Source organism: Miniopterus schreibersii, assembly GCF_964146895.1.
Source record: "Miniopterus schreibersii genome assembly, chromosome: 1".
NCBI classification, from domain to species: domain Eukaryota; kingdom Metazoa; phylum Chordata; class Mammalia; order Chiroptera; family Miniopteridae; genus Miniopterus; species Miniopterus schreibersii.
In genome coordinates this window covers 133,447,333-133,469,420 of record NC_138101.1, presented here as the reverse complement: position 1 = coordinate 133,469,420, position 22,088 = coordinate 133,447,333, and the positions used below count along the sequence as shown (strand labels likewise).

The 22,088-nt window shown below is 53.8% G+C and overlaps 3 protein-coding genes across 7 annotated transcripts in view; 2 read left to right on the top strand and 1 right to left on the bottom strand.

Moving 5' to 3' along the window:
* The first annotated feature begins 490 nt into the window (after window positions 1–490).
* CPNE6 (copine 6) lies at window positions 491–7,009 on the top strand. Its single transcript, XM_081144700.1, has 17 exons — window positions 491–575; window positions 1,893–2,064; window positions 2,492–2,671; window positions 3,000–3,074; window positions 3,243–3,317; window positions 3,449–3,532; window positions 3,625–3,714; window positions 4,061–4,165; window positions 4,395–4,481; window positions 4,709–4,768; window positions 5,027–5,160; window positions 5,244–5,298; window positions 5,386–5,437; window positions 5,729–5,862; window positions 5,982–6,218; window positions 6,714–6,791; window positions 6,890–7,009. The coding sequence occupies exons 2-17, from the start codon at window positions 1,897–1,899 to the stop codon at window positions 6,971–6,973; spliced, it is 1,698 nt and encodes a 565-aa protein (XP_081000826.1). The 5' UTR covers window positions 491–575; window positions 1,893–1,896; the 3' UTR covers window positions 6,974–7,009.
* A 1,910-nt stretch (window positions 7,010–8,919) lies between these two features.
* The window catches only part of NRL (neural retina leucine zipper), a 27,898-nt gene continuing 14,729 nt past the window's right edge, over window positions 8,920–22,088 (bottom strand). Inside the window, exons 2-3 of one of the 5 annotated variants that reach the window (XM_081135338.1) lie at window positions 11,200–11,607; window positions 8,920–10,356 (exon numbers count right to left, since the gene is read on the bottom strand). In XM_081135338.1, the coding sequence (XP_080991464.1) occupies window positions 10,024–10,356; window positions 11,200–11,580 (714 nt within the window). In that variant the 5' untranslated portion in view covers window positions 11,581–11,607 and the 3' untranslated portion in view covers window positions 8,920–10,023. Of the gene's footprint in view, window positions 10,357–10,476; window positions 10,547–11,199; window positions 11,608–22,088 lie in introns of those variants that run through there. The other 4 variants (XM_081135340.1, XM_081135339.1, XM_081135341.1 and 1 more) reach the window with 4 other exon arrangements.
* The window catches only part of PCK2 (phosphoenolpyruvate carboxykinase 2, mitochondrial), an 8,209-nt gene continuing 7,009 nt past the window's right edge, over window positions 20,889–22,088 (top strand). Inside the window, exon 1 of the mRNA XM_081135327.1 lies at window positions 20,889–21,034. Within this exon, the coding sequence (XP_080991453.1) occupies window positions 21,006–21,034 (29 nt within the window). The 5' untranslated portion in view covers window positions 20,889–21,005. The remainder of the gene's footprint in view (window positions 21,035–22,088) is intronic.

Genomic DNA, 22,088 nt, shown 5'->3' with positions numbered 1-22,088 from the left:
TGACAAGTATAGCCAGTGTTCTTTTATATGCGCAAATACCCTTAACAAGTATGATGTGGAGAGTGTTGTGAGACTGGGTGTGTTTCCCTATATGTATCTGTAAGGCTATAACTGTCGTGATGTGACAGCGAGTTTATGTGCTGGCGTCTGTGCGTGTCAAGATATGTGTGAGCCTGTGAGTCGTGGGTGCGTGTATCCATCGTTTCCCGGTGTGAATGTGTGTGTGCACACGCACCACCGCAATGTGTGCATCTCTGATGCTGGGTGTGGGCGTGGTGTGAAGGAGAAGATGTGTGTCATTGTGTCTGTGGAGGTCCTGCCTCTGAGCCACCCCCAGCCCACCCTCCTTCCCGGTTCTGTGGCTCCCTCCCAGGCAGTGTCCCTGCCACTCCCCTCTTCTCCCTCCCAACTGGAGGGAGGGTGAGGGGGGAGCTGGTGCTGCTGCCCCCCCTCCCCATCCAGGCCCCATAAATAGCAGCAGAGCCAGAGCCAGAGCTGGCGCCAGCGGCTGGAGAAGAAAAGGAGGCAAGGCCAGGGCCAGAGCCGGAGAGAGGACCCCCCCAACTAGAGCCCAGGTGAGCCCCCCCTTCCTCCCTAGCCTAGCCCCAGCCCTGCCCAGCCCAACCTGGTCCAGTCCCTGTAACAGCATCTCCCCCAGTCCCCAGAGAAGTCTCCGGCTCTGCAGGAGCCCCTCACTACCACATGTCCTTGCCCTTCTCAGGGGACCTACAAGAACCGGGACACTAGTGGCTATAAGGCAGAGACCCCCACAACCCAGACCCTCCCTCACAGATCCAGAAAGGCACATGCTGTGGGGAGGGGGCACTCAGACAGAGAAGGTCCCAGTTCTAAGGGAGGTACCTACAGGAACTGTCACACCCTCCTGGAGACAGACATAGGACTAGGGGACAGACATACAAGGTGGGAGCATTCAGACACACCAATGCACACTCGCTGGGAGAAGCACGACATGAGATCAGACAGCCTCACCCTGAGACGTGGACAGATACAGATAGATGGACTGACCGGCCATGAACTTGGGCCAGCATACCCCTGCCTGCTGCTGCCCGAGGCTTGGTACCACTGCTGGGGGAGGGTGACGTGCGTGCATCCCACGGGCAGCATGGAGGGGGCCACGGCTCCCCAAAAATCTCGTCGCTAAGAGACACTGCCAGTGCTGCCAAGAAGTGTGAGAACAGGGGAGGTGGGGAGGAAAGCAAGAGTTGTCATAGTGGGAGCCCCTGCCAGGAACCTGGAAGAGCTTTCAGCAGGGACAAGGCTCTGCCTCTAACTCCCCCCAAGCCCACCACCCCTCCCTTCCCATCACCTAACTATAAGGTGAGTGGGGGAGGTAAATAGGAACAGCCCAGGGCATCTTCCACCCTGCCTCCCCCTGCCCACTGCAGCTCCATCCGGAGGCCCATCCTCTTCAGAATTCCATGGGCTTTTCCACCCCTTTCCCCACCCCACCCCACCCCACCCTTGCCCCAGTTTATCTCCCTCGTGCCAGGACTGAGTGCAGCGCTGGCTCAAACGTCAGCTGGGAAATAGCAGAAGGTGCTGAGGCAGCAAAAAGTGTGAATCAATCGATGGCTTAGGAGCCAAGACTGCCAGGAACCCCCCAACCCTCTAGCCCTGTCCAGCCCTAGGCCAGAGGGGTGACAGAAGCACAGGCTGTGCAGGTATGGGAGACTCAGGTACTCTGCTCTCCTCTGCTCAGAGCTCCAGGGGAAGCCAAGCCCAGAGAGGGCAGGGCAAACAGGAGGCCCAGGAGGTCCCAGGCCTCAGGAAGCAGGGCAAGGGAAGGTGGGGCCCAGGCTCCCAGAAGACAGACCCCCTCCCACGGCAGGTGTTCCTTTCCAGTGTCAAAGCCATCTGCTCTGTCCCCACAGTGACATGTCGAACGCTGAGATGGGATGGGTGCCTGAGCCCCCAGCCATGACACTGGGGGCCTCTCGGGTGGAGCTTCGGGTATCCTGCCATGGCCTCCTGGACCGAGACACACTCACCAAGCCCCACCCCTGCGTGCTGCTCAAGCTCTACTCTGATGAGCAGTGGGTGGAGGTGAGAGCAGGCTCAGGTCTTTTCTTCACTAACCTTCTGGCCTGGGAAGGAGGGAGGCTGGGTGGGGGCAACGAAGGCCCCACAGGGGAAAGTGAAGACCCTGAGGGGCCTCTTCCAGGCTGTGTGGGTAATCTTGTGAAGGGTGTGCCATCATTACAAACACAAATCATTTATAGCTCCTAAAGCCCAGAGTTCCAGAGGGGCGTGAGATGGCCCCACAGGCAGTAGCACTGTTCCCAAAGGCCTTATGAGAGCCCCAGAGGGCTGATGGTCTAGTGAGTTGGCGGCCCCCTGAGCTCGGGGGCTCAGCCTAGGGAGGGAAGAGCTAGTCGCTGGGGGTGTGCAAGCCCAAGGAAAGCTGGCATGGTGGGTGGTTCAGGAAAAAAGCGCTTGGGTTCCCAAAGGGCCCTCACCCCTCTTGCTGCAGGTGGAACGCACAGAGGTGCTGCGCTCCTGCTCCAGCCCCGTTTTCTCTCGGGTACTGGCCCTTGAGTACTTTTTTGAAGAAAAGCAGCCCCTGCAGTTTCAAGTGTTTGATGCCGAGGATGGAGCCACCAGTCCCAGCAATGACACCTTCCTTGGTTCTACAGAGTGCACCTTGGGCCAGGTCTGCATTCCCACCCCACCCCACCCCACCCCTATCAGCTTCTGCCACTGAAATACAAATTAACAGAGAGCATGAGAGCTCTGGAGCTAGTTCATTCCAGGCTTGGACCCCCACCTCCGCCCTTTCACTGGCGGTGTAGCCCTGAGCAAGATACTTAACATCTCTGAGTCTTAGTTTCCTCATCTAAACAATAGGGGGTCACAGTGCCTACCTTAAGGCTATGGAAATTAAGTCCAATCCTAGCCCAACCTATTACCCTTGTCCCTTACACCCTGGCGAAGGCAAGGTGGGGCCTCACAGCCAGGTCTCCCTCCACCTCTATCCCCAGATTGTGTCACAAACCAAGGTCACTAAGCCATTGCTGCTGAAGAATGGGAAGGCTGCGGGCAAGTCCACCATCACGGTAGGCAAGGTCGCCTGTACTTACCCTTGGACAGGGCATTCAATGCCCCTGCACAGACATCCATGGTGACATCATGCCCAGAACTGGCCCCCACTTAAAAGAAAGGGCATAGGGTGGCCCTTGTGGTAGGAGGATGGGGGGGTTCTGCCACTTGTATTCTCCTTGCAGATTGTGGCCGAGGAGGTATCTGGCACCAACGACTATGTTCAGCTCACCTTCAGGGCCCACAAGCTGGACAACAAGGTTGAAACCCCAGAGTCCAAGCCCCTGACTCAAGACAAATCCCAGAGTCCCAGCCCTGTCCCTTCTCTGTGTTAGCTGCTTCCTCCTGCACACCTCACCAGGCTCATGGGCCTTTTCCCCTATGTCTCCAGGATCTCTTCAGCAAATCTGACCCTTTCATGGAGATCTATAAGACCAATGAGGACGAGAGTGACCAGCTGGTCTGGAGGACTGAGGTTGGTGCCTAGGGCTATGGGAAAGGAGGGAGGAAGAGCAGAGTAGGGAAACATAGATAGGAGGTGAGCAGTTTCTCTGGTGCCTCTCCAAGGTGGTGAAGAACAACCTGAACCCCACCTGGGAGCCATTCCGCCTGTCCCTGCACTCCCTATGCAGCTGTGACATCCACCGGCCTCTCAAGGTAAAGCCCCTGCCAAGCAAGGACAGCCTACTGAAGCATCCAGTCTCTGTCTGAGACCTTCCCCCAGAGTGTAGCAAGCTCCCTTCCTCTCCCCCATGAGATAAAATCTTCCCACTGTGGGGTAAAGAACCTATCACAGCTAAGTGTTCCTACATGTGTGCCTTTTATCAGAAGCCAAAGTCCCTGCCAGATAGAGCCAAAGAATTAAGTTCTCAGCAGATGGCCTCTCTGAGCAGGCTGAGTTCATCTTTTTGTGCCTAGAGACTGTTAGGTCCCTACCTCCCTGAGTCCCTCCCCCTGCCCCCGGAACTACAGCTAAGCATCCCTGACTCCCTTGTCTTTTCAGTTCCTGGTATATGACTATGACTCAAGTGGGAAACATGACTTCATTGGAGAGTTCACCAGCACCTTCCAGGAGATGCAGGAAGGAACAGCAAATCCTGGACAAGAGGTGTCACAAAGACCCCCCTCCACTAGGATCCCCCCCTAAGATCTCTGGGAAATACCTGAGGGTGATGCTGAAGAGGCCACCATGCATGATAGGAGGTGGAGAGAGTGGGAAGTCCCCAGACTCAGCCTAAGGACTGAGCCACGGAGGTCTTGCTCTGGAGGCTCTGTTGGGAGATGAGGGGTCACCTGATGGAACTGTGACCTGGGCTTTTGGGGTATGTGGGGTCTAGATGCAGTGGGACTGCATCAACCCCAAGTATCGGGACAAGAAGAAGAACTACAAGAGCTCGGGGACCGTAGTGCTGGCCCAGTGCACGGTAAATCCCAGTGCCAGCCTCAAGCCCTGCCCCAGCCCTGAGCCCTACTGCAACCTCACATTCAACTCTTCCCTTGCTTTTGGGAACTGAAAACTCTTGCCCTATACCACCACTAACTTCAATCTCAAAAACTCTGGTTCCTCCACTTCCCTCAGAGAAGCCCCACCTAGCTCCCCCCCCCCCCACCAAAGGACCATCCTCCCTCTTACCTCCCCTGCTTCCACCAGGTGGAAAAGATCCACACCTTTCTGGATTACATCATGGGTGGCTGCCAGATCAGCTTCACGGTAACCGCCCAGGGGATGGGGACACAAGAGGAAGGGGCTAGGCCTATAGTGAAGGGAAGGGCCCAGAATCCCCTCTGCCCTCCTTAGGCCTCTCATGAGCCTAGCATTGTCCCCTTGTACCCCTCACCCCGCCCTGTGATGATGCTGCCTGTGGGCTTGCCCAGATTCACCTTAGTCCTCCGTACGGACACTAGCTCTGAACTAGCCTCTCTGCTGGCTCTCAAGGATACAGCAAGTCCCTTTTCCCACCTCCACCAGGTGGCCATCGACTTCACAGCCTCCAATGGGGACCCGAGGAGCAGCCAGTCCCTACACTGCCTCAGCCCCCGCCAGCCCAACCACTACCTGCAGGCCCTGCGTGCAGTGGGAGGCATCTGCCAAGACTATGACAGGTAGGAAGAGGTGGGAGGCAGGGGAGGGGAGACAGGCAAGGAGGCTTTGCCCAATGGGCCCTACAGCCTTGTCTTCTCCCCAGTGATAAGCGGTTCCCAGCGTTTGGCTTTGGGGCTCGAATCCCTCCCAACTTTGAGGTAGGCTGGGTGCCAAGAGAAGGGAGGAAATGGTGGGAGAATGAGACAGGTAGGAATGATCCCCTTGTTCCCGCCTTACCCTCACAGGTGTCCCATGACTTTGCTATCAACTTTGATCCAGAAAATCCTGAATGTGAAGGTAAGAGGGGAGGTTCCCACCAGCCCTGCCTCCCTCCCCCCATACAGCTTGCTGCGCACTACTTACCCCCCATGCCAGAGCACAGATTGCATTCCCCTGTACCCATTCAGGGTCTGTCTTCCTTTGGTAAGACTTCCAGACCCAAGCCCAGCATCTACCTACCCAACTGCCCCAGTGCCTGGACCATCCACCTTAGGAACTAGGAGTTGAGGGGGCAGGACGTCTCCTTGCTTTAAGGGGTGTCAGGAAGGGCTCCTTGCTAATGTCTGACAGCTTCATCTCTGCCTACAGAGATCTCGGGGGTCATCACCTCCTACCGCCGTTGCCTGCCCCAGATCCAGCTCTACGGCCCCACCAATGTGGCCCCCATCATCAACCGAGTGGCCGAGCCAGCCCAGCGGGAGCAAAGCACCGGCCAGGCCACGGTGAGGAGAGGAAGCAGGCAACCAACCTTTGGGTGGGGCCAGAGACAGGGCCTGGGCTGGGCGCAGGGACCAACGCCCTTGCTAAGAGCCTACCCTTCCTCCCCGCCACCTGCCCTCAGAAGTACTCGGTGCTGCTGGTGCTCACAGACGGCGTGGTCAGCGACATGGCCGAGACCCGCACGGCCATCGTGCGCGCTTCCCGCCTGCCCATGTCCATCATCATCGTGGGCGTGGGCAATGCAGACTTCTCCGACATGCGGCTGCTGGACGGCGACGAGGGTCCCTTGCGCTGCCCTCGAGGGGTGCCCGCAGCCCGCGACATCGTCCAGTTCGTGCCCTTCCGGGACTTCAAGGATGTGAGTGTCCGACTCCCAGCTCCTCATACCCCCACATCTCACCTGGTCCCCCGAGCCGGTCCACGCCCTGGAAAGAACGCTGGAACCAGCTGGCCGCCCGAAGCCCCGCCCACACATGCCCCGCCCACATACGCCCCGCCCACACATGCCCCGCCCCTACGCTCCGGCTCCTAACCACGCCCCACGCCCCCGACCGGCAGGCCGCACCCTCCGCGCTGGCTAAGTGCGTCCTGGCCGAGGTGCCCCGGCAGGTGGTGGAGTATTACGCCAGTCAGGGCATCAGCCCAGGGGCGCCCAGGCCCTGCACGCCGGCCACCACCCCCAGCCCCAGCCCGTGATTGCCTCCCACCGGACCGACACTCCCTCAGCCTCTCAGTGAGTCCTGAGGGCCCAAAGGGGTGGACACTAGGGGGGGCAAGGTGGGGCTTGGTGGAGCCCACCTTGGTGGGGTGTGCTATAGAGGCGGGTGCTTATGACTATGCCACCCTCTCTCAGGTGCCTGTCCTGACCCTTGTGACTGGAGTGACCAGTGCCTCTCCCTCTTGGATCAGCTGTGCCCCCTGGGTCCTGGAAGTGAGTAGAGAGTCCTGCCCTATCTCTCCAGGCCCCATAGCCTTGTGGCCCCTCAATGACTCTCTTCAGTGATCCTAACCTTCTGGCCGTTAATAAAGGGAACCACTCTTAGCACCTCAGCCTCTACCCATCATGTCTCAGATGCTCACTGGACAGTCTGTAGCACCCACAAACACCATTAAGAAATAGGAACCAGCCCAGCCCGGCATGGCTCAGTGGTGAGCATTGACCTAGGATCCAGGCATTTGGGGTTCGATTCCCCGTCAGGGCACATGCCCGGGTGTGGGCTCAATCAATGACTCTCTCATCATTGATGTTTCTGTCTCTCTCTCACCCTCTCCTTTCCTCTCTCTGAAATCAATAAAGATATATTTAAAAAAAAAGAAATAGGAACCAGCACCTTTTGAAAACTGGGCCACAGTTCACCAGGCAGCCAGATGTCTCTACAGTCTCACCCCAACTATGTACCAATGAGATCTGACAAGCCCCTATCCCCACCTTCCAACCCCAGGGGGCCCACTCACCATGGGGGCTAATTATTGGAGAAGGGGGAAGTAATAAGGGGCTGTCAAGGGGGCAGGCTAATCCTTTTTACATCTGTCTCCAGAGAAGCCCAGCTGAGTCCCCAGGGGCTGAACTCCAGCTCCCACACAGCTGTGGGATGGGGACCAGAAGGGGTGTGTGGGCACTGCAGGAGGGCAGCAGGTCTACTAGTGAATTATGAATACAGAGGGGGCATCTAAGTCTATGCCACCTGGCTTTCCTGGTTATGTAAATGTGTGTGTGTGTGTGTGTGTGTGTGTGTGTGTGTGTGTGTGTTTTCATGCACTGCACATCACTGATTTTCCAGGAGTATGGCCTTAATGGTTCAGGTAGTCCAGCTGTGTATTCTTAATAACATTAACAATAGCAGCACACATTATTGTTTAGCCAAAGAAGAACCAGTACGCCTGGAACTTGAGCCCAGGACCATCTGACTAAAGTACCCACACTCTTAATCACTAGTGTGCAACTTCTGTGTGGGATGTATCTGTGTGACCCTCATCCTGTGACCCAGGTGTATGTATATGTGGCCTGATTGTGTGTATGGTGTAGGTGCCTGTGGATGGGCCTCGCTGCCCATGTGTATGCCTCAGCCAATCAAGTAAAGTGTGCAAGAACAGTAGTAGTGGGTCTGGATTGCAGCTCCAAAGAGCAGGTGAGACACTTATGAGACCCAGAGTGAGGGAAGAGGAGCTGGGCTCCTGGGGGGACCCTCCCTGCCCCAGCCTCTCCCTTCAGTGATGTGTGTGGAAGGGCATGAAGGAGAGGCTAAAGGTGCCATGAGCCAGCCACAGCAAAAGAGGGTAGCCAATAGCCAATAGTCAGTGGTAGGAGAAGAAGAGAAGAGAAAGAAATCCTGGGGGAGATGGAAGAGAGGCCTCTCATTGCAGGCTCCTGAGTGGAGGAGGGACAAGCTGGGCTAGAGGAGGGGGAGGAGGGAATAGAACTGGGATGGGAAGAGACAGCTGGGGAAGGGGTGGATAGAGGGGGCAGAAGGAAGAGAGACATATGGGAGCTTCTTCACCCACGCCTGACTGCTTCTCCCCATTTATTATGTCACTTAGAGCACCTATGACAGTAGCTGGTGAGTTTGCTGCTCCCGGTTCAATGCCTCTGATCTGCCCAGATCCCCCCACCCACTCTCACAATAGGCTGCTGAAGCAGAGGGCTGGATTACCATGGCAACTATGAGACTTCAGGATAGCTATAGAGAGGCCTGGCCCAGTCACTGATGCTCCTGGGCTTCTGTGCAGAAGTGGTGGGAGGGGGAGGCTCCATCTGGCCCAATCCCCACCCCTCCACCCCATTTTCATTGGGCCTCCAGAACTGAAATACACAACTCAGCCCAGCTGAGGGCTGCCCAGTGTCTCTTTCTCCCTCCCTCTCCCTCTCCCTCTCCCTCCCTCTCCCTCTCCCTCTCCCTCTCCCTCTCCCTCTCCCTCTCCCTCTCCCTCTCCCTCTCCCTCTCCCTCCCCCTCCCCCCTCCCCCTCCCCCTCCCCCTCCCCCTCCCCCTCCCTCTCCCTCTCCCTCTCCCTCTCCCCCTTCCCACAAGTCTGAAGCAAGGATAAAGAATGAACATTTCTTAAATTGCAAGAACATTAGTCAATAGCATAAAGTTCTGCTTAGACTTCAAGTTTAATTCACAAAAGCTGCATTCTCTCAGCTCCTCGTCATGCCTGGGAAAGTCTCACCTCAGCCCTCAGAAAGGCAGGAGGTAGCAGGGTCACCTTATGTAGGTCTGGAGGTTGCAGCAGCCTGCAGGGAGCAGCCGAGGACCAGTGTGTGGGCTCATCCACTGCCTAGGCCGCAGCCGGGAAGCTGGAGCCGGACAGGAAGCCCCTTTGTTGAGACTGTCTCGGGGAAGACGCTGGGCTCCCACACTAAGGAAATACCAGAACTGCAAAGGTGTCAGAAGTCATCCAATCCAAATAAGGGTTAGAGGAGGTAACCAAGACCCAGGGAGCAAATGATTTGCTCAAGATTACAGAGGTATCCTGTGGTGGAGCTGGAGTACCCAGGTCTCCAGATTGCTGCTCAGGGTTTTTCACAGCCCACACTAACCACCCCCAGCGCTCCTCAGGCCTTTGCAGCTCTGGGCCCTGGAGGCCACTGGGCTGGGTAGGAGGAAAGTCTCTTGGATAAAGTTCCTAGTCTATCTTGCTATTGAGAGTTAAAATCTTGCAAATGCAATAGTACTAAATGGGGAGGTTACAAGCCCCAGAATGAAAATACAGTCTTATTGTTAATTACTACCTAATGCACTACAGGTTGAAAACCTTGAATTAAAATCTAAACTGAGTGGGAAGCTGCAACACTCCCTCACCTCCCATGCACTGTCACCCAGTCATCACACACACACACCTCCCCCCCCCCCCCCCCCCCCACACACACAATGCCTGGCACTGGCTCCTGCAGATATCAGTATCCTGGTCGTGTGGATTTGGACAAAAAGGAGAGAGTTTTTGTGCATGGCCTGCTTGAGGGGAGGGGAACCCTCTCCCAGAAAATGACCATCATCTAACCTCAGAGCATGCCTTGAGGATCCAGTTAATTTGGGGATATTGCTGTGGTCATACAAAGGAGTGTCTGGCACTAGGCGCTCAATAACCACCTAGTGAATAGAACAGCTGCCTCCTGGATAGTGATCCCCAACCCAACCTATTCCACTACTCCTCGGCCCTAAGTGGCTCAGGGAAAGCAGTGGAGGTGGTCCCCGGACCCAGGGCCGCTGGAGGACAGCCGGTCACAACGAGCCTTGTAGAGGTCGCGCTCCCTGGCCAGGCGGGCCACCTCGGCCCGCAGCGCGTCCAGCTGGGCGGCCAGGCGGGCGCGCTCCGCCTCCAGCCCGCGCCGCTGCTGCAACCGCTTGGAGCGACAGGCCTGCGCGTACCCACGGTTCTTCAGCGTGCGGCGTCTCTGCTTCAGCCGCAGCGCCTCGTCGCGCCCGCAGCCCCGCAGCTGCCGGTTTAACTCCCGCACAGACATCGACACCAGCGCCGCGTCGGAAAAGCGCTCGGCCAGCTGCAGAGGGAGCAGGGAGAGACCGGGTCAGGGCTGGGTCCCGCCCAGCTCCACACGCAGGCCCCCGCGCCAGGCTGCCCCGCCCCCTGGGAAGGCCCCGCATCCGACTCCGGAATCGACCTGAATGCTCGCCCTTCCACCGATTCCATCTCCCGGTCCAGACCCCGCCCCAGGCACCGACACTTCCGAGCTCCCACGGGTCCTCGCTGAGGGACGCGAGCACCTTTGGACACCCCCCCCCACCCCACCCCCGCACCCCCGGCGCAGCTGGCCGCGCCCGCCTCCCTGTGGAGCCAGCGCATCCACCGCCTGAACCTCCAGTGGCCCTTGCGTGGCCCTCAGCATCCGGCTCCAGGCCCACTATCTCCAGTGGACACGCTCCAGGACAGACCCCGCCTTTCCAACGCATCTGGCTCTCCTGTCCTGACAGCCGCAACCCTGTGACCCTCAAAGGATTTGGATTACATCCTAATGCCCTCAACACCCCCATCTGTGTCTATAATTAATAGGATGAGTCCCAATCCTTACTGAGAAGGTTGGAGGCTGGGAAGCACCAAGTCTCGAAAGGCCAACTTCACTCGCGTTCCCAGTCTTAACTCCGCACCATTCCCTGTTTTCCACTCACGGTTTATATTTAACCTTATCTGCCCTCTTCTAACCTTATCTTCTCCCTCTTCCTCCTGGGTCAGCCTATTCATTTCTCTACATTTGGGGGGGGGGGAGAAAGAGGGGGCAGGTGAACGTTGTTTCTCTATCTGATTTCTTTCAAGGGCCCTTCTTCCCTAGTCCAGAAACTCCTTCTCTCACCCTGCTTCCCCTCAGACCAGCTCACTGATCACTCACCTGGACATGCTGGGCTCCTGTCTCCTCTGAGCTCCCTGCATAGTAGCTGTTAGGCCCCTCAACAGGGACTGGGCTCTGACCCTGCAGCAGCTCCACTGCCTCCTCAGGACTCAGCCCCAGTGCTTCCCCAGCCCCCAGCTGCTGCTGCGTGGTGGCCAGCCAGTACAGCTCTTCCAGGCCTGGCCGGGGGCCCTCAGTGGCCCCCACCATGCCTGGCTCACTGAAGGTGGGTGAAGGAGGCACTGAGCTGTAAGGTGTGGAGCCCAGTGAGGCTGTGAGGGTGCCAGGTCGCCCCTCAGAAGGTTCCCGTTTTACCTCAAACTTCATCAAGTCAAAGTCATTGACATATTCCATGGCCAGGGGGCTGGGAGGCATTGCCATTCTGTGGCTGGATTGGGAGGGGCACACCTGCAAAAAAAAAAGAGGAGAAATTTGGAGCACTTGGAGCCACCTGCTAGCCTCCTTCACCAAAACCTGCTCCCCCAAAGCCCAGATATCCTGGAGCTTGAATTCTGGAAATCCGGGGTGATGACACAGTCCTGTTCCCTGCATAGTCACCTCCTGGCTGGTAGCCAACTTTTCAGGTGGTAGGGGGCCCTGACCAGGGGCAAGTGGCTTAAAGGCCTGAATGAGGAAGAGGAGAGCACAGCCTCTGGCCCCACTGGTGCCTCTGAGGTCTATGAAAAACAAGAGGAATATGGCAGTGCTCCAACTCTACTGCTGGAACATGCTGCGACGCTGTCATCTCAAGAGGCATCATTCCATTTCCAAGCAATTAAAAAATTTTGCTTAATTAACTGTGAGAGTGTGTGTATATTTTAGGACAATGGGAAGCATGTATGCTGTGAATTTTAATGTATGTATAAGGATAACATGCTATTATTATATCTCTCTGTTTCTCAGAGCACCCAAGCCAATGCCTTGCATATAGAAGGTTCTTACTGTGCATCTGGATTGATCAATCAATGAACCCCTTTTATAGGAGTGAGAGATTTTGCAAGTAAAAAAGAAAGATCTTAGAATCAGTTTTAGAAAGATCAGGGCTCAGTGGCAACCATCTTTCCCCAAAGCCAGTCTCTCCCAGGGAAACCAACCAAGATTGGCTTCCCTTTGTCTATTCAGAACCCCCTAAGTTGTGTGAACTTGAGCATATCACCTTCTCCTTTCCGGCCCTAGTTTTCCCTTCTGTTCAGTGAAGGCAGTTAGACTTTAAGATTTCCCAAAGAGTTATCTGTGAAACACTAAGTTTGAAAATACCCAAGAAAAGGTCTGTGCTCAGATAACTTTGAGAAATGCTGCCTCCCATCCCCACCTCTTGCACGTTCACAAAGCACAGCAGCTAATTAATCTGAGAAGTCCTTCTGTAAACCATCTGTTCAACTTCAACACAGAGTGTACCAAACTTATGTCACCAAAGAACTCTCCTCCCTGTTATCAACCATGGAGCACGTGCTTACCTGAGGAACCTCTGGCTAGATGACCTCGGAGAGTCTTCCCAGCCTGGAAATCCCAAGCCCTAGCTCAGGTCCCAGTTCCAGCAGCAGCACCCACAGCCCCAGAAGGGGCAAAGTAGGGAGTGCTCATGCCCAAGGCTTAGAGTTTGGCTCCATCTTGATGCCCCAAACCTAGGTACCCCTCTTTTCTACCACATCTCAGACCCCAGGCTCTGCCCAAAGAGGCAGGAGGGAAGGACAAGGCCTCTCTTTCCTCCTCTACCAGGGAAGGGTTGTTGCCTATCTATTGAGCTCCTCACCTTGAGAGGACAGAGAAGATAGGAACACAGACATAGATTGAAGGAACTGGTACTTGGCAGGAAGAAGGTGGTGAGACACTGAGAGAAGTGTCCAGAGAGAATTAGATGAAGAGATAAGTGAGGAGGCTTGTGTTTCTGATGTGTTCGCAGTGAGGGACATAAAGCTAGTCAGGGTGGGAGTGGGGCAGGGGACAGAAGTGTGAGGATTCCTGAAAATAGATAACAGAGAACAGACAGCAGGTATTGGAGGAAGGGGCTCTAGGCTCTAGGTTAGAGGCCCAGCACCCAGGAAGGCCCAGGGCATATACTTACTTAAGGGATGGCAGAGGTGATGTGGTCAGTGTCAGAGCCAGGCAAGCACAGCTTCCCCAGAGACCAGAGGCCCCATTGAGCAAGGCCTGGTGTCTCCCTGCTCAGAACAAGGGGCTGTGGGCACAGAGCCCACAGGGCTCTCTTAAAGGGATAGCTCTCTGAGGTCATTTGTGCTCCTTAGGCCTTCAGCCAATGAGGTAAAGGGGATCATATGCCTATCTCATAGGCCTGGAGTGTTGGAGGGAACAAGAGGAAAGGACAAGTACGCTTGCTTTCAAGGAAGGAAAGCGGGCATCTTCCGCAACAAAGCTCCTCACGGATGGTCTGACTCACATGTGCTCAGCTCCCTGGTGAAGAACACCCTTCTGTGAACACAATCCTCAGCCCGCGGCGACTGAAAATCTGGGATTGGAAAAGAGAGCCAGACAAGCTCCCAGTGCCCTCACCCTCCAAGACTCTGTAGCCCCTTGTCATTGTTTTGGGGGAGCCCAAGCTCTCCCAAAGCCACTCTCACCTGGACTCTTGGATTGTCTCCTATTTTCAGGAATCCTCACATGTCTGCCCCCTGCCTCATTCCCATCGTATGTAGCCTCATGACTCTCGTAGCTATAACATCAGAAAGAGAAGCCATCTTCTCCACAGTGAATCTCCAGGACTCGACCATCCAATCCTCAGTTTCTCCTACTCTTGCTGACCCAGCCCCAGGACAGGCAGTCTAGCTTAGGAGAAGAAACAGGAGAAGGGAAAATGGGAAAGTTTGCTGCTTCCTTCCAGGCCACCGTGGGACACTGAAATCTAATCACCACCAATCTATCTGAGACTTTTGTAACTGCCCTCATTTGCCCTCTGCTTCCTCTCATCTTTTCCCTGTGTGTATCTCTGTCCCTCTCTCATCCTCTCACTTATCCTGGTTCCCAGATGGCTGATGGGTGACCTATATCTTCAGCCTAATCCCCTAACACCTCTTAGAACTATCATCCCCAAGTAGAAGTTGGAACAGGGATACTAGGAATTAGCCAAGATGTTTAAACCTGTCTGAAGCTTTTTAAATAGGGTCTGTACTGAAATAGAATAGAATTAAAGGTTATTTCCTACCTTCTGAGGACACCCAACCCTCCCAAGGGGTAACAGATCCTATTTCCCAACCCAAAGAAAGCTGCGGGTGTCTAGCAGCCCCAATGATCATCATTTATAAAAATTAACCTAGTCCCAGCCTTAGGTGTTGGGTGAAAAGGTGGGAGATTCATATAATTTAAGACTGGTTCTCAAGTGTGGTCCAGATCAGCATCATCTGGAAACTTGTTAGAAATGCAAATTCTCTGGCCTCACTTCAAATCTACTAAATCAGAAACTCTAGGGATGGGGCAAAACAAAACTATTTTAATAAGCAATTTTGATGAACACTAAAGTTTGAGAACCACTGGTCTACAGAATGCCTACACTGAACTCAGGTTCCCTTGGTGCGTTGAGTGTTTGTGTGTGTTCTCTACATATATATAAGAAGACCTAGATCAGATGACATCTTTCTCTTCCCACACCTGGCCTTCACTTTGTGGAGCAGAGATCATTACCATTATTCAAGAAGAAAGGCTTCTCAGTGTGATTGCCTGGATCTAGTGCTGTTTTATAGAAGAACCAAAAAGCCCAAGGCCTGGAAACAAAGCCACAAAATGGGAATGGGGATCATAGAGACAGGGAACCCCTCACACATGCCCATGGGATGTGGCTCTAAGGCAGATAGCCAAGAAAGAGACCCCATAATTTCCCTGGTTGAAGAAGGAATAGGAAGTGTTTTTTATGCCTGGTCTGGCCTAATCAGACACTTGCCCTCCCTCCCCCCAGCAGCTGTCAGGTCTGCACTGATCCTCTTGTTTACTGGAGATTCTAAGGAGAGGTGCGAGGGCTAAGCTGCTAACAGGCTAAAGGAATCAGACTAAACAAGCTCAGGCAGGTTGAACCGCTAGGGGCTCAGACCAAGCACTACTGACCAGGGAAAGGAGTCTGGGGACTAAGGGCTGGTCCAGGGGAAAGGACCAAGGACATGGAAAGGAGAGGCTGAAGCCCAGAAGGTGGTTAATGGGTCCTCTGTGGGGAGGGGGTGCATGCTGACACTGACTGGCCCAAGGACATCTGGGGACAAAAAAATGGGCATGTAAAGATGAAGCCAGGTGGACTCTAGGAATGACAGAACAGAGGAAGGGAGGCAGGAAGACTTAGCTAAGGAGGCAATGGGTGCAGACCTGGGACAGAGGGAAGAACAATTCAGGGGCTCCCCAGGGATCTGGACTGAAGGAGACAGAGGGATGTAGGCACATGGAAAAGATGGGCAAAGGGCCATAGGAAACTAAAAGAAAGGAAAGCTTCTGGGAGGAAACCAAGAAGGTAGTAAGAATAGAAAGAGAGGTGATGGGAGTAAAGGACTAGAAGAGCAAAAATGGTAGAAGAAAGAAGCAAAGGGAAGTAATATTGAGGACCAAGAACTAAAACAAATGCAGAGAAACAGACAGATAGATGGTCAGGTCACAAAGAAACCAAAAGACCAAAAGGTAAAAAGGTATGGACTGACGGATGCTGGACCATGGGGAAAGAGGGCCAAGTAGGCAAAGGGTTTGGAGAAGTGGGGTGGAAAACAACGAGGAAGGAAAGGAGAAGAGACAGTCAGTAATCCAGGATGCCGTCACTATGTTCTCTGTCCCACATCCATTTCTGGAGCCCTGTAAGATCTGTTCTCATTCCTAGTTCTGACTTTTGGTATCTAGATCTTCAGTAATGGACCCAAATCCTTAAACCTCTTCCTGGTCTACCTCTTACATTCATTTGGCAAATATTTGTTAAACACCTACCCTACCCCAGGCACTGTGCTAAGCATTAGGCAGACCTCAGTAAATCAGACTGACGCCAGCCCTGCCTCTGTGGAGCTTGCAGGCTGATGTAACAGAAACATCGCTGTTTTGGTGGCCCCTGCCCTGGGCACTGTGCTTTGGAAGGCTCCACTCCAGTCCTCTTCCAGCTAAGTGCCATGGAGGGAGGAGTCCAGGCCTCCTCTGCCCATATGCCCAGTCCTCACATTCCCGATACCTAGGAATTCCCTGCCCAAGGGACCTCAAGCCTACTTCTAGGGCACACGTGGTCCTCTTCCTGGGTTTGCCCACCCAAGGGTAAACCACACTACTCACATGCACATCCCTAGACCCAATGACTGGCCAAGGGGTGGCTGTTTGCAGGAGGCTGTGGACAGAATTGGGATGTAGAGACAGAGAGGTCCACACACATGCACATGAGGGCCCTTGCAGTAAAAGACAGTGTCAGGGGTGGGGAAAAAGGTGGACTCCGAGGGCCAGTGGCTGAAAGCTGGCTCTGTCCACACCACCACATTCTACTGTGGAATCCTGAGGATTCCAAATAAAATCCAAATTTGAATCCAAATTTGAACCAAATTCCAGACCATTATGTATAATTTGTCAAGGAAGAAGTGTAGAACATATTTAACAGTATGTTACCTTGAGTTATGTCAATGTTTTAAATATTAAACACAAGGTTTGTGAGCCTCTATCTGTACACTTGCTCCAGGCCTACATGTTAGGGATGGACCTGCCTGAAAATAAACCATTGTAACTGAGATGAGTGCTATGAAGGAGAAGAGCAGGATGCTATGAGATTTTATTTCATGAAAACTTAATCTAAAGTGGGGGCATGGGAGGAAGTAGCATGGTAGAGACAGCTTGTTTAAGAAATTCACATTAAGCTGAGACTAGTCAGATGAGTAAGAAGTGACCATGCCTGGAAGTGGGAGAAGGTGGGGATTGCAAGCTGCAGGAACAATATTTGCAAAGGCTCTGGACAGGAAAGAGGTGAACATGTTCACTAAACTGAAAAAAGACCAATGGAGCCAGAGAGTAGAAACCAGGAAAGATGGGAGGAATGGTGGTAAGTGAGGGTGGAGAAGTCCGCAGATGCCAGATCATGCAGAGAGCCCTTGTAGGCCAAGTTTAGAATGTGGACTTTATTCTAAGAGCAGTGAGAAGCTGGGAGCATTTGAGATCTTGCTCCACGGCATATGTCATCAGTATGGCTCAAATAAACTCTTATAAAAATTCTCTTAAAAAATAAATAAATATGAGCAATGAGAAGCTACTGAAGGGTTTTCAGTGGAGACGTGACATGATCAGATAGTTTAAAAAGATCACTTTGGATCTAGTGTGAAGGAGAGCAAAAATAGGATTAGAGTCAGATAAGGAGACTAATACAGTATCCAAGTTGTTTGGAGGAAATCTTTTTTTTTTTTTTTTAATATATATTTATTGATTTCAGAGAGAGGAAAGGAGAGGGAGAGAGAGATAGAAACACCAATGAGGAGAGAGTCATTGATCGAGTCCACAACCCGGGCATGTGCCCCGACCGGGAATCGAACCCTGATCGCCTGGATCCTAGGTCGACGCTCAACCGCTGAGCCACGCCCGGCCGGGCTGGAGGAAATCTTAAGCTGGAAACAAACTCTGAGATGGAAACTGTGTGCAGCTGTCTTACTGGGGAAGACTTTCAAAGGGAGTAAGACAAGCAGGACTGGGCAGAGGGAAAAGTTGAAATGCACTGCACTTGCAACAGAATAGGCTTCAGCTGATTCCACAGGAGCTCTGGATCCCGGATGAACTTTCCATGTTGTTTCAAATTGAGACAAAGGGGCCAGACCTTTAAACCCCTACATCAACCAGTCATTGGATACACGTTATCCCAGGAAAGGGGTACTGCATTCGATAAGACAGTTCCCTTAGGCCACAGATAGTTCTCAGGGAAACATTCAGTTGTGAGCCATCAGGAGCCAACACTCAGTGGCTGGGACAATGAGCACCGTGGTCCTGAAGGAGGGACCTGGGCCGCACCCAGCAACATCCACTACAGGGGGTCTGTGAACCATCCAACAGCGCCCAGCCCCTCCCCCAAGGAGAAAATGCAGATCAGAGCAAGGTTGGTCACACCCTGCCCCCTGGTGGTGATACACGGACAGAACATTGGGCCAGCTGGTGGGTCAGGCTGCCAGGAGGGCCAGGGAACTGAACAAAAGTGTGTGGCAGATAAGGGGTATCAGCAGTGCAAGGAAATCCTCACAGGAGCCCCTTGCTCAGTCTGCCTAAAGTTAAGGAAGGAAGAAACGGGAGGTTTGGGAGGGGAGGATTCACAAACATGAGACTCGTTCATTCTTTCATTTAATCAACATTTATTAAGTGCTTAGTATAGGCCAGATTCTGTTGGGAGCTAGGATAAAAAACAAGACCAAAAAAATTTTTTTAATCTTCACCCAAAGATATTTTTTAAAATTGATTTTAGAAAGAGGGGAAGGGAGAGAGAGAAAAACATCAATGAGAAACATCAATCAGTTGCCTCCTATATGCACCCCAACTGGGGACCAAACCCACAACCTGGGCATGTGCCCTGACCGGAGATAGAATTAGCAACCCTTCAGTGCATGGGACAACATTCAACTCACTGAGCCACACCAGCCAGGGCTGTTTTCACTTTTTTAAATGATAAATCAAGGGGATAACATTAGACTGCGGGGGGTGGGGGGGAGGCACGACAAGTTGATAATCAGACTCCATTTCTCAAGCTGACCAGCTATGTGACTTTAAGCAAATGACTTAACCTCTCTAAGTTTGAGCATCCATACCTGTAATAGGGTTGTTTTGAAACTGAATGAGATTATGCATGTAAAGCCGCCAGCAGAGAGCCTGGCACCTAGGCTACACAATAAACATTATACCTCTTTCTTAATTCTCCAATTTTACCTTAAGTGCAGAGTTTGGAAAGTAGCTTGGTGGGAGGGAGAGAGGGTAGCATTTGGAGAAGCCAAGAGGTAGCTTGGAAGCTATCACCTGAAACCAAGCAAGAGATAAGCCCTGAACTAAGACAGTGGCTATAGGGATAGACACAGATTTGAGAGATAATTGTGAACTACAGATACAAAAGTCCTGGTGTCTGATTGGCTATGGAGAATAAAAAAGGAATATTCTCGACTGATTCAGGTTCCCCTGGGGCAACTGGCTAAATGGTGGGGCCATTGGCTGAGATAGGGAAACATGAGAGCAGGTGGAGGATCATGGAAGAGATAATGGCCTTCAGTACGTTGACCAGTCCACCAGTGTGCACACCTATGGGCCCAAAGGGGCAAACAGGCAGCTGTTTGCAGTTGGGTAGTGTGGACAGTTTGGATGTTGGAACTGGAGGGAAGAGTCCCAAATACATACACATGAGGTTAAGTGCAGGATGGAGCCTGGGTGAAAGAGTGGAGGGCCAGCAGCAAGCCCAAGGTTGGAGGTAAGCTCTCCTTGTTTTTACTATATTCCAGCACAGAACTCTGAGATTAAGATTGTTTCTGTTGCAAATGGCGGAAATCCACTTAAAATTAGCTTGAGCAGCCTGGCCAGTGTTGCTCAGTTGGCTGGAGTGTTGTCCCATATACCAAAAGGTGACTGGTTTGATTCCTGGTCATGGCACACATACCCAGCTTGCAGGTTTGATCCCCAGTTGTGGCACATATGGAGGCAACGAATCAATGTTTCTCTCTCTAAAAAATAAAAATAAAAACAATTAGCTTGAGCAAGAGAAAAAACGTATTGACTCCTATAACCGAAATCACAAATTTGTTTCTCTCCATCCCTCTGCTCTGCTTCCCTTAGCTGGCTTCCATCTGGGGAAGTTTCCTGCTTTGCAGCGCTAAGCTGACACCCAGAAGCTCCAGGCTTATAGTCTACCAGCTCAGCAACGCCAGGATGGGAGCATATTTTGAAAGTTTACAGAAAAAGCCCCAGAGAGGGACCTCATGCCCATCCCTGAACATTCTCAATTGCTGAAGTCAGAGTGAGAAACACACGAATTGGCCAAGCTGAGAACCTACCCCCAGGAGACCCACATGACCACATAGACTGAGGAGGAACATCAGGGTGCTATTACCAGAAAGGGGGAGTGGATGCTGAGCAGATGCCTCCCATGGATATGTTGAGTTGAGATGCTGTGGCGTTTGGAGTGATACCCAGTGGTCTCAAGTTGAAGAGGAATGTCTGAATGGAGACATTACTTGAGAAATTACCTGAGAACTTTATGATGGTGGTTGCGTGGGGCAGATGCTTTCTCCAGGTGAATGTGGAAAGAACGACCAGGGCAGAGGCCTGGAGTGAAGACACCACATTTCATGGTAAGGCAGAAGGGAGACCTCATCAGGGGAGAAGAAACAAGGATTTGGGAGTTAGGGACAGAGGAGACCTCCAGTTAGGTCCTGGGGCTCCGAGTACCCAGTTCCTAGGGAGAAGGCGAAACGTAATGCCCAACGCCCGCTGCTAGACTTCAGGGCCCCACAGCCTCCCGCGCCCGCCTGTTTGCCGCCGAGTCTGTCACTATCTACGCGGAGCAAGAGTCCTCAAAGTTACATCATGTGCGGCGGGCGGGGCCTCGAGGGAGCGCGCAGTCCCCCAATGGGAGAGCGCGGTTTGGAAGCGGGGGTGGGGCGGCAGCTGGGCGGGTCTGCGACCCGGAGCCCGGGACCCCGCGAGCTGCCGGGCGGGGGGCGGGGGGTCGCGCCGGCCCAGTCAGGTCCCGCCCCTGCGCCCGCCCGCCCGCTTCCTTCTTAAGCGCCTCCCGCCCAGCCCCGGCTCCCTCCCGCCTCGCCGAGCACCCTCTTTCCCCGTCTTCCATCTCTCCCCGTCTCCGCCACGTCCTCGCGCCGCCCCACAGCCCCTGCCCAGGTGCCATGGCCGCTGTGTACCGCCCCGGCCTGCGGTGAGTGACCCCCAGCCCGGGGCCAACCCACACCTTCCGCGGAACTCGCCCCTCGGGGCTGCCGGTTGTGTTCTGCGGCTCATCAGCCTCGGCCTGGCTTCCCACCCAAGGAGGCAGCGGGCAGGGGCGAGTGTTCCTCGATCCCGAGCCTGTCCGGCCGGACAGCCCGCCGGAGACCAGGGGCGGCCGCTGCGGCTCCGGGTCTCCGCTTCCGCCCCTCCTGCCCCTCCCCGCTCCGCCGGTCTCCGACCTCGTCATCTCTGTCTGCCACTCGAGCTTCCACCTCTTCGCTCTTCCCCGCCGACCCTGGTCTCTGAGCCCTTCCCCTTGCCTTTACCGAGGTAACTCCTGTGCCCCAGGTTGCCCTGAAGAGGAGGGCCCAGGGATCAAGGGTGCGTGAGCCCCGGGGACCGCTCAGAGCTCTCTAATGTAAACATTCATTCCCTGGCCTCCCGGACTGGAACCTGGCGGGAAGCCTGGCACAGCCAGAGGGACCCGGGGCCAGGCCAAGAAGGCGAAGAAGGTAGAGGAGGGAGTCAAGTTGCCTTCCATTTCTAAATGGCTGGCTTTGTCTCGTCCATCACAGGAGAGCCTAGGCCCTGCTTGTCTGCCTTCCCCTTTTCATAGCTTCCTGTCTTAGCTCTATAGCCTCCCTTCTCCCCAGATTTTGTTCCAGAATCCAAGCTGACCCCATATTTTACCCACAGCTGGTTCCAACTGGTCGTCCATATAAGTGGTCTCTGGAGCAGAAGAAAAAGAGAAGGTCCTACTTAAGGGACTGGAAGGGAGTGGTGGAGCTTCCCCAGACTTCCTGAGCCAGGCTCCCCATGGAGAGAGGCTCTCCCAAAGACTGTATCTTTAAAATTAGTGCTCAGGGAAAACTTGTCTCTGAGGCAACAATAGATCCAGGTTCCAGGCACCCTCCTCCTCTGCCCCTGGGACAACACTGGGTTTCCATCTCACTCTGCCCAGTGGAAGCCACCCCAATTCCCACTCCATCCAGGCTCCAGCTCCCACATCTATAGTCTGAGATTTCTCCCTTCCCCAGGTTTAC

Coding starts and splice junctions, on each gene's coding strand:
- CPNE6 (XM_081144700.1), top strand. CDS start 1,897: ATGTCGAACGCTGAGATGGGATGGGTGCCTGAGCCCCCAGCCATGACA. Junction 2,065..2,491: donor CTGATGAGCAGTGGGTGGAG/GTGAGAGCAGGC, acceptor CTCTTGCTGCAG/GTGGAACGCACAGAGGTGCT. Junction 3,715..4,060: donor ACATCCACCGGCCTCTCAAG/GTAAAGCCCCTG, acceptor TTGTCTTTTCAG/TTCCTGGTATATGACTATGA.